This window comes from Eubalaena glacialis, chromosome X, assembly GCF_028564815.1.
Source record: "Eubalaena glacialis isolate mEubGla1 chromosome X, mEubGla1.1.hap2.+ XY, whole genome shotgun sequence".
In the NCBI taxonomy this organism is placed as follows: domain Eukaryota; kingdom Metazoa; phylum Chordata; class Mammalia; order Artiodactyla; family Balaenidae; genus Eubalaena; species Eubalaena glacialis.
The window spans coordinates 14,095,709-14,111,751 of record NC_083736.1 but is presented as its reverse complement, the minus strand read 5'-3'; the positions used below and the strand labels follow the sequence as shown (position 1 = coordinate 14,111,751).

Sequence of the window (16,043 nt, the reverse complement as noted above, 5' to 3'; positions counted from 1 at the left end):
GAGAGCGGGACGCGAGGACCCGAGCAGGGTCTGGGCGTGCCGAGGGGCCGGGGCGCCGGGACCTGGCGTTCACCCGAGTCTCCGAGGTGCCGGTGCTCAGCAAGCCGCGGAGGGGAGGAGCAGTCCCCGGGCTGAGCCAGGCCTGGGGCCAAGTGAGTCCAGGGCGGAGGGTGACGGGAAGCCACCAACGCCTGAGGAGTCACTTTAGGGGCGCTTGTTTCGGAGCGTTGCACAAACCCGGGTGCCAACCCCGAGCTCACCGGCGTGAGTCAGTGGGGCCCGCGGCGGCAGGAGAGGGGGAGGTGGGCGAGGAGGGCGCCATGCACCCCGAGGCCCGCGCGGGCGGCGGGAGGGACACGGGGGCGACTCGGGACACCGCTGGCGGCGGACCCCTCCCCAGCCCGACAGGTGAGCGCGGGCGGGCCTCGGGGCGGAGCTCGCCGGCTCCACCGGCCACCCTCCGCGCCACCGCCGCCGCCAAAGCACAGGTAACTCCCCGCCCGGGCCTCAGCGCCGGGGCCGCCCGCCAGCCCGCGCCCCCAGCCCGGCGCGCTCATGGGACCGGGAGCCTTTGTCCCCTCGGAGGGCGGCCGCCGCACGCGTCCCCGCACCCTGTGCTCTCTGCCCGCGGGCAGACAGCGGCGGGGCAGGGCCGGGGCCCTGGGAGCCCGCCCTGCGGCGGCCCGCGGCCCGGGCTCCGGAGCGCCGCGTCCGCGAATGGCGCTTCGGCGCGCACCCCGCCTCGGAACCGGGCGCTGGGGCCCGCCGCGGCCCCCGCCCGGTTCCTCCCGGGCCCCAGGAGCCCCGAGACGGCGTTGGCGGAAGTGCAGCCCCGCGCGGAGTGAGATGGCCTTTCTGCCTCCTCCCCCGCCCGGGGCACTAGTTAAACGGCGACCCTCGCGTTTCCCGGGTCGGAGCTGGTTAGGGCGCTCTGAGCCCGAGTCCGCTGCTGCTACAACATAGCTTTCTTTCTGCAACAGTTTCTCCACATTTGATGTCTAATTTACGTTCAGTAAAATGACCCCATTTTAAGCGTGCAGATCGGGGATTTTGACAAATTATACACCAGTGTAACCACTACCCCAACGTAGACATAGACCATTTTCATCACTCCAGAAAGTTCCCTCGTGCTCCTCTCCGGTCGATCCACAACCGCCTCACCCCTTGATTTCCATCAGAGCTTAGTTTTGCCTGTTCTAGAACTTCATAAAGTGGGCTCATGCAGTAAGTACTCTTTTGTTTTTGACTACTTTTTAAATGGCCGTCATTGAGAAGGTATCTCTTGGTGCTTCTGTTTTTAGTTGCTCTAGGCCTGCACTGTCCAGTGTGAATTGAGATGTGCTGTGCGTTGCGTAGGCACACCTAATTTCGGAAGACATTACAAAAAAAAAAAAAGGGATGTAAATTATCTCACCAAAATATTCTTACATTGATTATGTGTTGAATGATAGTATTTTGGATACATTGGGTTAAATAAGATAATATTAAAATGAACTTAATCTGTTTCTTTTTACTTTTTATATGGCTACTGGAAAATTTAAAATTACACAGTGTAATTTTTTTTTAATGTTTTTATTGGACAGTGGGCAGCCCTACACATGCCTATTTTACAGACAATTGGGTCTGCTCACTGCATATAAGAGTAAATGTAAATAATGGTCTTCACAAGAGAAAAAAAATCCTGATTCTAGAAGTAGCTTGAAGAACCTGCTTTTCCTGTTGTTTTAAAATTTTGCTTCAAACTTACTTGTTTGCTTAAAATAGATAGAAAGGACTAGGTGTCTCCTTGATATTGTTACATTTTCAGAAAGGACTTTGTAAAATATCTGATGTGCTTAAAAAGGTATCTTGTGCTTTTGAAAATATGGAAAAGTAATAATTGCCTGCAACCCAACCACCTAAATATATATTAAAATGTAGCATTTTGGTGTAATTTGACCAGTCTTAATTTAAAAAAACCAGTTGAGATAATAATATATTTAATTTTATATCCTGCTCTGTTGTGTAACATAAGCATACCTTATATGAAAGATTCTTAGGCTTTTTGACAACCACATAATGTGCCTTCTCATAAATACTCTCCAGTTTTCTATGGCATTTTTCCATTTTGCTAACTTTTACAAATGGGAAGTCATTTTAATAGTGTGACAGTGCCAGAACAAGGTAGTTACAGAACAGCTTATTTGCCCCTTTATCCAACAGGAAAGGTGAAGACCAAGAGGACAGGGACCTTGACTTTTTGTTCACCCCCATATCCCCAGGACCTGGGAACACGTCAAGCATATAACTGTCTGGGAGGAAGAACATTTCCTTCTACCCTTCTAGGTTCTTCTGGCTGGTCTAAAAATTAAGTTGACATGAGACAGATTAACAGGAGAAAATCAAATAAAAGTTTAATAACGTGTATACATGGGAGAGACCCAGGAAAATTTAGTCACTTGCTAAAATGGTTGAAACCCGTGCCTTAAATACCATCTTCAGCTCAAGACAAAAGAAGATGTTGCGGGTAGTGGTTTGGGACTTCAAAAGGGAAAAAGGCAGGGCTTCTCTGGTGGCGCAGTGGTTAAGAATCCGCCTGCCAATGCAGGGGACACGGGTTTGAGCCCTGGTCCGGGAAGATCCCACATGCTGCGGAGCAACTAAGCCCGTGCGCCCCAACTACTGAGCCTGCGCTCTAGAGCCCGAGCTCCACAACAAGAGAAGCCACTGCAATGAGAAGCCCGCGCACTGCAACAAAGAGTAGCCCCCACTCGCCACAATTAGAGAAAAGCCCGCGCACAGCAACGAAGACCCAACGCAGCCAAAACTAAATAAATGAATAGTTAAAAAAAAAAAGGGAAGAAGGCAATTAACATGGAGATGGAAAGGCAAATATTTTGGTGAACAGATGTTTGCTGGGTCAGGCAGAGACAGTGGGACACAGAGTGGGCTCTGATCTCTAAGAGCTTCCCCGACCACATCTAGCTCATATTCTCTGAAGATATCTCTGGTGATAGCTCTATGCCAGGAACAGGCCCTTTATCTAAATTCTTTAGGCAGCAAAGGGGGCAATAAAAAAGGACTTCCTGAGTCTTCTGTTTCTTAAAAATAATCAAACTAAATTAATGCTCATGCCAAAGAGGCACATTTTGCTGTGGCAGATTTTCCTCCTCTGCCTGTTCCATAAACGTTTATGAGCTGACTGAATCAGTGAGTAGAGCACTCTGAAATATAAGAGCTAACCTTGACTTAGCACTTGGGCGCTCTCTTTGTAAATACCCACACAGCTCTATAAGGCTGGCACTGGTATTATTTCTGTGTACTGCACAGGTGGAGAAAATTGAGGTTTAGAAAAGTTGTAGTTGCCCAGGGTCATAGCTATTAAGTGACAGTTAGCACTTGAGCTCAGGCTGTCTGACTCCAGAGGAGGGGCACTTACCAAAATAGAAAAAAATCAACAGTGGGATGAGTAAGGGAAGACTGTGATGAAATTCCCACTCTAACGACTACCTCGGCTAGTAGAAGTGGCAAGAGATGAATATTCAGATACATTTTGGATCTATAGGAGGAGCATTCTGGGTTTGGACTGAAAATCTTTTAGGCTAAATCTAGCTCAGGTGAGTGGATGGCCAGGTGGCTAGTAAAGAGGAACGGTGACATTGAACATGATCAACTGTATTGTGTAGAGAAAGGCAGGCCTAGGGACTTAAGGAAGCCATTTGGGATGGGGCTTGTATATTTTGGATGGCTTCAGTTTACTTGCCTTGACGGTGGTCAGCTAATTCAAATTGAACTCACAGCTCTGAAGTGAAAGGGCTCTACACCTTTTAAGTTAAGCTAGTTGGTTTTTTTTTTTTTTTTTTTTTTTTTTATTTATCTATCTATCTATCTGTGGCTGTGTTGGGTCTTCGTTTCCGTGCGAGGGCTTTCTCCCGCCGCGGCAAGTGGGGACCACTCTTCATCGCGGTGCGCGGGCCTCTCACCGTCGCGGCCTCCCCCGTTGCGGAGCACAGGCTCCAGATGCGCAGGCTCAGTAATTGTGGCTCACGGGCCCAGCCGCTCCGTGGCATGCGGGATCCTCCCAGACCAGGGCTCGAACCCGTGTCCCCTGCATTGGCAGGCAGACTCTCAACCACTGCGCCACCAGGGAAGCCCAGCTAGTTGGTTTTGGAAGTAGAGGAAACTACAAAATCAGAATAGGCATTCCTTTGGGGAAGACAGGCAGATAGGATAAGCGGGTAGCTGAAATCATTCCTACCTGATTGCATTTGAGCTTGATTTCCAGGTATTTAAAAACATTTGTGAATTACAATAGAAAGTGGGATTTATAGTTATTAGCTTTTGTTAGTTACTCTCTTTTCTTGTAGTTGCGATTTTATATTAATAGTCTTAGTTGGCCGTTTGTTTGCCTGTCAGGACCACACGAATAATGCCGTTAAGGCTCACCTTCACGTGTATGGTGAAATGGCAAGGGCAGAAGGCCCCTGCCCAGGCTCAAGGGGAAAACAATAGTTCTCAGAGTAGAGTAGCCCAAGTAGCTCTTGGGCTTCCTGTCTGCCTCTAAAACAAAAGGGTTTGAATCAGACAGCAGCAGGAAAGTCAAATAAAATTTCTTTATGACATAATATTTTCTTTTTTTTTTTCTGCTTAAATATTTCTGCATGGTGAAATGGATGGGTAAGGAATAGATTCAGTGCATAGTTATGGAGGATATATTTATTATTATTAATAGTGACATTAGTAGCTAACTTTTACTAAGTTCTTACTGTATGTTAATATAGAGGTCAATTTTGACCCCCTCTAAGCCAGGTATCAGCAAACATTTTCTATAAAAGATAGTAAATATTTCAGGCTTTGTGGGCCAGAGGTCTCTGTTTTCCCAGCTACTCAGCTCTGCCATTGTAGCCAGAAAGCCACCAGAGACAATATGTAAATAATGGGCATGGCTGTGCGCTAATAAAACTTGATTTATGGACACTGAAGTTTGAGTTTCATACAATTTTAATGTGTCATGAAATATTCTTTTGATCTTTTCTCAGTCATTTAAAATGTAAAACATTCTTAGCTTGGCGACCATACAAAAACAGACAGTGGGCCAGATGTGACCTGTGGGCCCCGGTTTCCTGACCTCTGATCTATACCTTAGCTCATTTAATCCTCACAACCATCTGCAAGATTTTTTATTTTATTTTATTTTTAAAATATTTATTTATTTGGCTGCATCGGGTCTTAGTTGCTGCACGTGTGATCTAGTTCCCCGACCAGGGATTGAACCTGGGCCCCCTGCATTGAGAGCACAGTCTTAACCACTGAAGACCAGGGAAGTCCCAAGATTTTTTAAAATGTTGGCATATTTGAATATTGATTTAAAAAATAGACTATTTTTATTTTATTTTATTTTTTTAAATTAAAAAAAAATTTGTTTATTTTTGGCTGCGTTGGGTCTTTGTTGCTGTGCTCGGACTTTCTCTAGTTGCGGCGAGCGGGGGCTGCTCTTCGTTGCGGTGCGCGGGCTTCTCATTGCGGTGGATTCTCTTGTTGCGGAGCACAGGCTCTAGGCGCGTGGGCTTCAGGAGTTGTGGCATGCAGGCTCAGTAGTTGTGGCTTGTGGGCTGTAGAGCACAGGCTCAGTAGTTGTGGTGCATGGGCTTAGTTGCTCCGCAGCATGTGGGATCTTCCCGGACCAGGGATTGAACTCATGTCCCGTGCATTGGCAGGCGGATTCTTAACCACTGCACCACCAGGGAAGTCCCCCCAAATAGGCTATTTTTAGAGCAATTTTAGGTTCACAGCAAAACTGAGCAGAAAGTACTGAGTTTCCATACACCCACTGCCCCATGCCCACAGCGTTCCTCATTATCAACATCCTGAACCAGAGAGGTACATTTGTTACAGTCAATAAAGCTGCACATCATTATCATTCCAAGTCCATAGGTTACGTTTGAGTTCACTCTTGGTGTTATACATTCTGTGAGTTTGGACAAATGTATAATGACCTGTATCCACCATTATAGAATCATACAGAATAGTTTCACTGCCCTAAAAATCCTCTGTGCTCCACCTATTCATCTTTCCCTCCCCCACTAACCTCTGAAAACCACTGATCATTTTACTGTCTTCATAGTTTTGTCTTTTCCAGAATGTCATATAGTTGGAATCATGCAGTATGTGCCTTTTCAGATGGGCTTCTTTCACTTAGTAACATGCACTTAAGTTTCCTCCATGTCTTTTCATGGATTGGTAGCTCATTTCTTTTTAGTGCTGAATAATATTCCAAGGGATTGGTACTTTTTATTCCATTTCACAGATGAAGAAACAGGTACAGAAAGGATTAGTAACTCGCCCAGGTATAGCTTGTACAGATCTGACTCCAGAGCCTGATCTCTTAAAAATTTTACCATGCTTCTGAATCCCAGAGAATTTTGGCTTCTTATGATGAAGTTTGTCACACGACAGAGTTGGGGTAAATGTAAAATCAGGGTAATGGAGCCAGACATTTTGCTGTATCCAGAGCTTCCTGCATGTCGACAAGAAAGAAAAACCTAGACGATAAGACTTTGTTTCAAATACTTAGAAAACGTGCTGTGTGCTTTTGAGATTCTGGTCCAACACACTCTCCACTTTACTGGTTTAAGAACATGTTTCTCTTCCCTGACCCTTAATTTCATTACCTTTCAGATTCTATCTGGGTGCTGGCACTCAGCCACTCCTCTGCCAATGAAGTACATCTTGGTCACTGGTGGGGTCATCTCGGGCATCGGTAAAGGGATCATAGCAAGCAGCATTGGGACGATTCTAAAATCATGTGGACTCCGAGTTACTGCCATCAAAATCGACCCCTATATAAACATCGATGCGGGCACTTTTTCACCTTATGAGCACGGTATGAGGGAGGACCACTTCCCCCCTATAAAGCACTGGGTTAAATTGAGGTTCTTTCTTGTATTTTGGGTAATTTCTTTAGGATAGAGTTCCAGAAGTAGAGCTGCTGGGTCATACATTTTGGATCTGTGAATGTTCTCATGGTTATTGATACATTTTTCCGATTGCTGATGACATTCTAAATTAGTCCACCCTTTTGGAAAACAGTGTGTGAGGATACCATTCTCACTGTAGCTTTTGTAGTATGGATTATGTTTTGTTTTATTTTATCATAAAGGTAATATATTTCTCAACATTTCATTGTTAAGAGAAAAACTCAGACAATATAGAATATATTGACAATATAGAATGACCTGAAGAAAATAAAAATCGTCCATTTCCCACCACTTGGAATAATTATTGTTAATGTTGAAATTTTGGTGTATATACTAATTATTTTTATTTATTTATTTACTATTATTATTTTTTTGGCCATGCCACGCGGCTTGTGGGATCTTAGTTCCCTGACCAGAGATCAAACCTGTGCCCCCTGCAGTGGAAGCGCAGAGTCCTAATCACTGGACCGCCAGGGAATTCCCTATACTAATTATCTTAAAAAAGGCACTAGCCCTTATATACTTTCTTCTTATACTTTTTACATACAAGCAAGAAAGTGTATAAATCATAAGTACCAGTAGATGAAATGAACATAATGTGTAATCAGCCTCCAGCTCAAGAAACAGAAACCCCCTTTACGCCCCTTCAAGTCTCTCCCCATCTGAAACGACCAGGGTAACCACTATCCTGTCTTCTAACATCATAGATCAGTTTGGCTTATTTTTGAACTTTAAATGAACTGAATCTTAGTCATACTATTTTTTTAATTGAAGTATAGTTGATTTACAATGTTTCAGGTGTACAGCAAAGTGATTCAGTTATACATATATATATTCTTTTTCAGATTCCTTTCCATTATAGGTTATTACAAGATATTGAATATAGTTCCCTATTCTATACAGTAGGTCCTTGTTGTCTATCTATTTTATATATAGTAGTAGGTATCTGTTAATCCTAAATTCCCAATTTATCTCTCCCCTAGTCATACTATTTTTCAATCTAATTTTAAAACTTAATCTACTGTAGACATTTTAATAGATTCTATATTTCTAAAGGCTGCACAGAATCTATACAATAATAGGAAATCATTTCCAATTTATTGATATTATAAACAACACTGTGAAGGGAAACTTTAAAATTTATTTTTTTAACATAAATGCCTAGGTACAGAATTTCTGATTTGGTGGGTAGGTATGTTTTTCAGGTTTTTCAGTTTTCTTTATACCTTTGCTGAATACTATTCTTTTTAAACTTTACTAACCTGAGAGTACACCAAACAACCAAAAAAAGGGATAACCAGGGATCGAACCTGTGCCCCCTGCAGTGGAAGCGTGGAGCCCTAACCACTGGACCGGCAGAGAATTCCCGGGTATCTCATTATGTTAATTTAGATTTCTTTGATTTTCGTTTTGTCGGTGGAATGGCTTATTCAAGTCTATGGTAGATTGTATATTTGTTTGAAACTATCACCCAGCTTCCTGGGTGGAGTAAATTTCCCTGCCCCACTGACTTTGGCCTTTGGCCATGTAGGATGGTTAACTCTTCCTGGTTTGTTTGGAACTTTCCTGGTTTTGAAACTGAAAGTCCTGAATCCTGGGAACCCTTTTACTCCTGGGCAAACCAGAGAGGTCAGTCACCTTATTTGGCTGTGTGATTTGTTTTGCTCTGTGGGATATTAGTGAATATGAAACATGCCTTGTTGAAGCAGAACTTTTCAATGCAATGGCAAAATTTGGCTCAGTCTCTGTCGTCTTTCTGCCCTCTGCTGTGAGAGCTGCATGCCCCATATAGGGATTTCTCCTTCGACCCGGGTCCTGGAATAAGAAGACACAGGGTAGACTCACAACTGACCCACAACCCCTACGTAACATGAGGGAGAATTCAGTAAATGTTTTCTAAGTCGCTGAGATTTTAGGGTTGTTTGGTAGGCAGCAGAATTGACTAACGCCATGTGTTATGCCAATTTTCCTTTGGATTTTGAAAAATGATTTTCAAGAATACTTTGTGCAGAGTATATTAACCTATACTTACCACATGTATATATTTTTACTCTGTTTGCAGTTTGTCTTAATATTACTTCTGCTGCTGATAAATTTCATTTTACCATTTGTGTGACTAAATGTATCAGCTGTTTCCTTTATGGTTTCTGCCTTTGATGTCACCTGTAAGCTTCTCCGTCCCAGGAATATTTAAATATTTATCTATATTTTCTTCTGGCACTTTTAGAGTTTCATTTGGTTTTACTTTATTTTTTTTTCTTCCAGTTTTACTGAGGTATAGTTGAAATACAGCACTGTATAAGTTTAAGGTGTACAGCATAATGATTTGACTTACATACATCATGGAAGGATTATCACAATAAGCTTAGTTGAACATCCATCATCTCATATAGATGCAAAATTAAAGAAGTAGCAAAAAATTGTTTCCCTTGTGATGAAAACTCTTAGGATGTACTCTCTTAACTTTCATGTATAACATAGAGCGGTGTTAATTATATTTATCTTGCTGTACATTACATCCCTGGTACTTACTTATCTTATAACTGGAAGTTTGTACCTTTTGACCACCTTCATCCAATTCCCCTCACCCCACCCCTCTCCTCTGGTAACCACAAATCTGATCTCTTTTTCTATGAGTTTGATTTTGAAGTATAATTGACCTACAACACTGTGTTCCTGGTGCACAATATAGTGATTTGATGTTTCTGTACATTTTTAAATGATCACCACCATTTGCTTTTACTTTAATATTGTTAATACATCTGGAATTTAATTTGGTGGGAGATGAGGATGTAACATAATTTTTTCTCTAAATTTTTTTCTTATTAGCCACTATTCCTAATCGCAATTATCAAAGATGGCATCCTTTCTCCACTGACTTGAAATACCACCTTTCAGTATATACTAAATTTCTGTCTTTGTATTCTGGTCTGTTCCAGATCTCTTTGTTTATTCCTGCCTACCATTTTAATAGCTGCAGCTTTTTATTATCAGGACTTTTCTCATTATTCCTTTTCTCCTTTTTTAAACCTCAAAATGTTAGTTGTCTTCAAGATTAACTAAAGAGTCCTTTTATCAAAGTTTATGAGAAATCACTCTTTAAATTTATGAATTAATTTGGGGAAGAATTAAACACTGAAAATATTGACTGGCCTATTCAGGAACTTTATAAGTGGCTTTCATTTTATCCATACCTTCTTTTATGTCTCTGAAGTAAAGTTTTAAAGTTTTCTTCATATAGGTCCTACACATTTCTTTGAAGTTTATTTCTGTGTATTTTATCTACTTTTATTTGTAATGATATCTTTGGTTTTTTTAGTCATGTATTAAATTCCTTTATGTAATAGGGACTTTTTGGGGTATTTTGGTTTTGTGTAGTATTTGTTCATGTTGTCTTATTCCATATTTGTATATACTGAAATATATAAATATATACACTTTTTTTTTGAATTTTATTTTATTTATTTATTTTAACACATATATATTTTAATCTTCCTTTACTCACTGTTGTTTTTTAAGGGCTTTTATTTTTATTTATTTTTCATGTGTTTTGTTTTGGTAATCACACCTGTTTTTCTTCCAAATTAACTTTAGTTTCACTGTCAAGTTAAAAAAAATCTGTTGGCATTTTTATTATAATTGCATTAAATCAAAAAAAATGTTTTTGAAGACATGATCTACAGCTTTTCTTTTTCTTCTAGGAACATAATAGGAATCTAAAATTTTAAAATTTAGGAATCTAAAATTTCAAGACCTTTGCCGTATACCTGGAGTATTGCCAAACTGGATTTGGCCTGAATTAACTAGAGAGATTTCAGAGATCTTCCCGTATTTGGCAGAAGTTAAGATGATCAAAGTACAAAGACTTTTCCATGGATTGGCAATTCCTGATAAACATGAGAAAGTAGAATTTGAACTGGAAATGGAATTTGGGAAACACGAAAATATTGCAATTTCATCATTTTGCTCTTTTGTCCTTAAAGTTAGAGATCTTTCCGATCACACTTAGGTACCTTATGAGGGAGACATAAATGAGACTATAAAAGGCTTCTGATTAGGTTCAGAAGCTAGCCAACCTTCTTTTTATGCTGTGAACATTTAGCTATAGAAGTAAATGATAGAATTTCCTTAATCAGGGAGAGGTTCAGTTCTGACAAGGTGGCTTTAGGACATTGGACTCCCAGTCGATGCCCTCAAGTAACGCTGGAGACCCAGAGGCACGCCCAGTAGTCAACACAGTTGCCGGTCGTGTGATTAAGTCTTCATCTATACACATTTTTAAAAAATTAATTAATTACTTAAAAATTTTTTTTTTGGCTGTGTTGGGTCTTCGTTGCTGCCCACAGGCCTTCTCTAGTTGTGGTGAGCAGGGGCTACTCTTCATTGTGGCGCGCGGGCTTCTCACTGTGGTGGCTTCTCTTGTTGCAGAGCTTGGGCTCTAGGCATGCAGGCTTCAGTAGTTGTGGCGCGCGGGCTTCAGTAGTTGTGGCGTGTGGGCTTAGTTGCTCTGCGGCATGTGAAATCTTCCCGGACCAGGGCTCGAACCTGTGTCCCCTGCGTTGGCAGGGGATTCTTAACCACTGCGCCACCAGGGAAGTCCCAAGTCTTCATCTATATCCTTCTTCACGGTGCTGTTGTGCAGGTGGCTTATTGCTCACTTTCTTTTTGGCCTCAGTTTCACCAAGTCGCCCCGTGGGCTAGTGGAGGCCCTGCTTTTCATCTACTGTCTGTTTAATAGTGACTTTACCCAAGACTGGAATCAATGAAAATTTTCTTACGCCAATTTCGGAGTCCGGGATACTGATGCTTTGAAGTCAATTGCTATTTGTTTTAAAAATTGCTGTTTTAAAGTCCCTTTTTCATGTGGTATATGATGAGTTTGGAAAAGCTAAATCTTGAGGACAGAATTTCAGTAAGCATTTAAAACTACCGTAATAGAATACCAGAATTTTTCCAATGCACTTTCATGGATAGAATCGAATTGCTAAATTTTCCCATCGAAATATGGGAATGGTGATACACTATGGCTTATAAATAAGTCTTTTATCAGCTCTTTTATATATTGTGCTCATCTTTGAAAAATAATCTACTGGAAGCAAATCTTTAATTTTTACATTGCCTTTTTATCCCAGGTGAAGTGTTTGTCTTAAACGATGGTGGAGAAGTTGATTTAGACCTTGGAAATTATGAAAGGTTCTTGGATATTAATCTTTATAAAGACAACAACATCACCACTGGGAAGATATATCAACATGTGATCAATAAAGAGAGGCGTGGCGATTACCTGGGGAAAACAGTACAAGGTATTATATTCCACAAACATTAGGGGGCCCTGTGTGCTGAGCACTCACACCCTGCTCAAAATAGACCTGAAGATGAGGGGGTCCCTGTGCTCTACAAGCTCCAATCCTTTTCAAATCCCTGTTTTCTCCTCCTTTTCTTTCCTTCTCTTTTTTTTTTTTCCTCCAGTTTTATTGAGCTATAATTGACATACAGCACTGTATAAGTTTAGGGTGTACAGCATAATGATTTGACTTACATACATCATGGAATGATGACCGCAATAAGTTTAGTGAACATCCATTATCTCTGATAGATGCAAAATTAAAGAAATAGACAAAAATGTTTCCCTTGTGATGAAAACTCTTAGGATTTACTCTCAACAACTTTCATATATAACATAGAGCAGTGTTAATTATATTTATCATGGTGTGTATTACATCCCTAGTACTTATTTATCTTATGACTGGAAGTTTGTACCTTTTGACTACCTTCATCCAGTCCCCCCTGCCCCATAACCACAAATCTGATCTGTCTTTTTTATGAGTTTGTTTGTTTTTGAAGTATAACTGACCTGCAACACTATGTTAGTTCCTGTTATGCAACATAGTGGTTTGATGTTTTTATACATTTCAAAATGATCACCACGATGTCACCATACAAACTTTTACTTTTCATTTTCCTCAAAGGTTTCAAGTTCATCCTCCATGTTCCTGATTGTATTTTCATCAGTCTTTTTTTTTTTTTTAACTAATGTCATTGTTTCCTTTAGTCCATGTATCTGTCCTCTTTCTCTTTCTCTCTTTAGCTTTTATTTATAAAATCCATGGGGAACCATTTATTCATCACAAATCCGATTGGGGTATAGATTTATTTTGGTTTGTTTTTGTCTGTCCTTTATTTAATATGTTCTTTTTTTACTTTTTTCTGGTATCTTTGCATGGATGATGATTACTCCCCTTTGAAGAAGAACAGTGATGGGGGGAAGTGGGGGGGGGGGGCGCGGATTGAACTGGAGGGCAGCATGATATGACCCTTTTTTCACCAACCCTTTCCATGGGGGGTATGGTTCTTATTCTCTTTTGTCCTCGAAGAGAGACCCGCAGGCCACCCCCCCCCCGCTTGTATTCATAAGTTCCTACGTGGTAGGGTAAAAGTGCTAATTCCCCATCCCCTTTAAATCACCTTCATGTTGGAAAGCAGCTGAGAAGTAGATAAAGAAGTTGGACAGATGGAGATCAAAAGATCAGCTATGTTACTGCTGACACTGGACGGTGTGGTTTAGATCTTAGCTACAATTGTACTTTCTAATAGTTTTCCCCCAAGTGTAGGTATAGGGAAGACCCGCGGGAGGGAGAGTTGCTTCCTCATACCTGCCACGTCCCAAACTTGGGGAGAAGGCAAGGCCCCAGACGTGGGCCTTTACCCCTGATCCCTGCGCTGCCCACGTGGAGGCAGAGTCGGACCTACCCCGCCCTCCCAGAAAGGGGTCGGGCTGGGCATGCGTGGTGGGTCGTTCCAACCGCACCAATCAGAGACGACTTCCTCCCGCCTCGCGGGAGCAGGGGGGCCAGGGAGCTGCGGGTGCCGGTGGAGCAGGTGACAGACGCTGTCCGCGTCAGCTTCCCAGAGGCCAACATTCCTGCTTCGTACGTCACATTAGGTTAGTTGGCTGCATCTTTTTGTCTCTTCGGCTGAGATTAGCAGCCTCAGGCCCCTGGTCAGCATGCAGGCTTCGTCTACACCCTCTGAGTGACCCTTCCACACTGGCTGGCGAATTGCCCAGGGTCTGCAGGGCTGGGCCACTCTGAGACCTTCTTCCCCTTGGAGTCCAGTATTCAGCACCCTTGGCAGCCCTCCTTGCACAGTTTTTAGTTGGCAATATAGGTGTTTTCCATAGATGGCATCAAAGATGGCACTTCTGCTCTCTGTTTCTCTGTGGTTGGTCGATTTCAAGAGAAATGGCATAACATTTAAATGACTAAACCTATGTTGCGTCTATAGTATTAATTTCAGTGAGATGGATAATAATGTGAGGACTGTAGCTTGTCTAATTTGCCAGGTGGCTTTCAGGTTATTTGGGAGGTCTAAAGACACTAATACATTCATTTCTCATGACCATGACCGTGAAATAAGCTTTTGTGCTAATTATTACTTCCTTCTACAGTTGTCCCTCACATTACTGATGCTGTCCAGGAGTGGGTTATGAATCAAGCCATGGTGCCTGTGGATGGTCATAAGGAAGAGCCCCAAATATGTGTTATTGAGGCAAGCATGGAACTTTTCTTTATAATTTTATATCCTTATGGGTTTTTAAGCAGCTGATCTTCATTCATTCAACAGATATGTGTAGATGGCCTCATGTGTGCTGGACACCGGCCTAGGAGGTGGGATTATAGCAGGGAGCGACATAGATGGTCCCTGCTTTTGTGGTCACAAGTCAGTGGGCAAGATTGGCTTAAACTGGGTGATTACTCCTGGGGTGGGCGTGCAGCAGTCTGCGAGTGAGGACTGATCAGTCACAGAATGCATTCTACTGAGTGCTGTTTGCAAAGTGCTTTGGAACTAGAGAGAGACCAAGTTAGGGAAGTCCGACTGTAGAGGTGATTTGGAGGTGAGAAGTGAGTATTAGCTGTTTAAAGAAAGAGCATAGTATTTGTACTTGCCACTTGTTCACTGCTTCCCTTCCTCTCAATGTGCAGAATGAGAATAACGTCCATCTACTCCTTATCTGAAGGTCAGTTGACCTAATTGCCAGGCAGGACAGCAGAATAATGAACATTTTGGTTCCTAGAGGCAGACTCCCCAAGTTCACATTTCTGCCCTGACCCCCAAGTGGTGTATGGCTTAGTGGTTAAGAGTCTGGAGCCAGACTGCTTGGGTTCATAGCCCAGCTGGTTCACTTACCAGCTGGGTGACCTTGGACAAGTTTGCTTAACTACTCTGTGCCTCAATTTATTCATCTACCAAGTGGGGATAATGTTTTGAGGATTAAATAAGCCAATACGTTTAGTGCTTAGATTGTGTCGGATCTATACTAAGTGCTGGAAAATTATTAACCATTGTTAAGATGCTTGTATGACTTGGCAAGTTACTTCTCAAAGTGTCAATGTACTCATCTATAACAATATGATAGTGTAATATTGTAATAACAACAAGATAATAATAACAGGGTTGTTGCCAGAATTATATATAATAATGTAAAAAGCACTTGGCCGTGTCTGGCATTTAGGAGGTGCTCAATAAACATGTTAGCTGCTATTATTGTCATCGTTATCAGTGTTTGCAAATAGATATTATGCTACCCACAAGATCCATTTTGTTAATAGTAGAGCTGATAATCTTAACGTAAATGTGCTGTACTATCATACATTAATTATATATTTTGCTACTATAATGGTATGGTTGATAAACTTAATGTAAGTGTATAAGTGTGCTATATAAAATTTTCTCTCCCTTTGTATTTCTTCCTTCACAATTTATGAGGAAAGAGAGGATGCTTCCTTTATAATTTTTAAAAATCGGAGTATAACATAAACACAGAAAAGTGCACATATCACAGATGTATAGCTTGATGAAGTTTTATAAACTGACCATGTCTGCATAACTAAGCTTGCTTCCTTTAAAAAAATTTAATATCTAATACAGTGAATAGTTTGCAAACAAATCGAGGCAATTTAAAGACAAATAGTTTGAGAAAAGAGAAAGGCAGGTAAAAGTGTCAGGAGAATAACATCTGATATGAGAACAAAGATGTAAACCGGGGCATAGCTTGACTCTACGGGGAAGGAGACTTACACGGTCACT

General features: G+C 41.7%; 1 protein-coding gene across 6 annotated transcripts in view; it reads left to right on the top strand.

Annotated features, from left to right (window-relative positions):
- CTPS2 (CTP synthase 2) overlaps window positions 1-16,043 on the top strand; it is a 126,623-nt gene continuing 110,580 nt past the window's right edge. Inside the window, exons 1-4 of one of the 6 annotated variants that reach the window (XM_061177804.1) lie at window positions 1-152; window positions 6,658-6,862; window positions 12,089-12,259; window positions 14,404-14,504. In XM_061177804.1, coding sequence (XP_061033787.1) covers window positions 6,697-6,862; window positions 12,089-12,259; window positions 14,404-14,504 — 438 coding nt within the window. In that variant the 5' untranslated portion in view covers window positions 1-152; window positions 6,658-6,696. Of the gene's footprint in view, window positions 153-178; window positions 265-303; window positions 489-6,657; window positions 6,863-12,088; window positions 12,260-14,403; window positions 14,505-16,043 lie in introns of those variants that run through there. The other 5 variants (XM_061177803.1, XM_061177802.1, XM_061177805.1 and 2 more) reach the window with 5 other exon arrangements.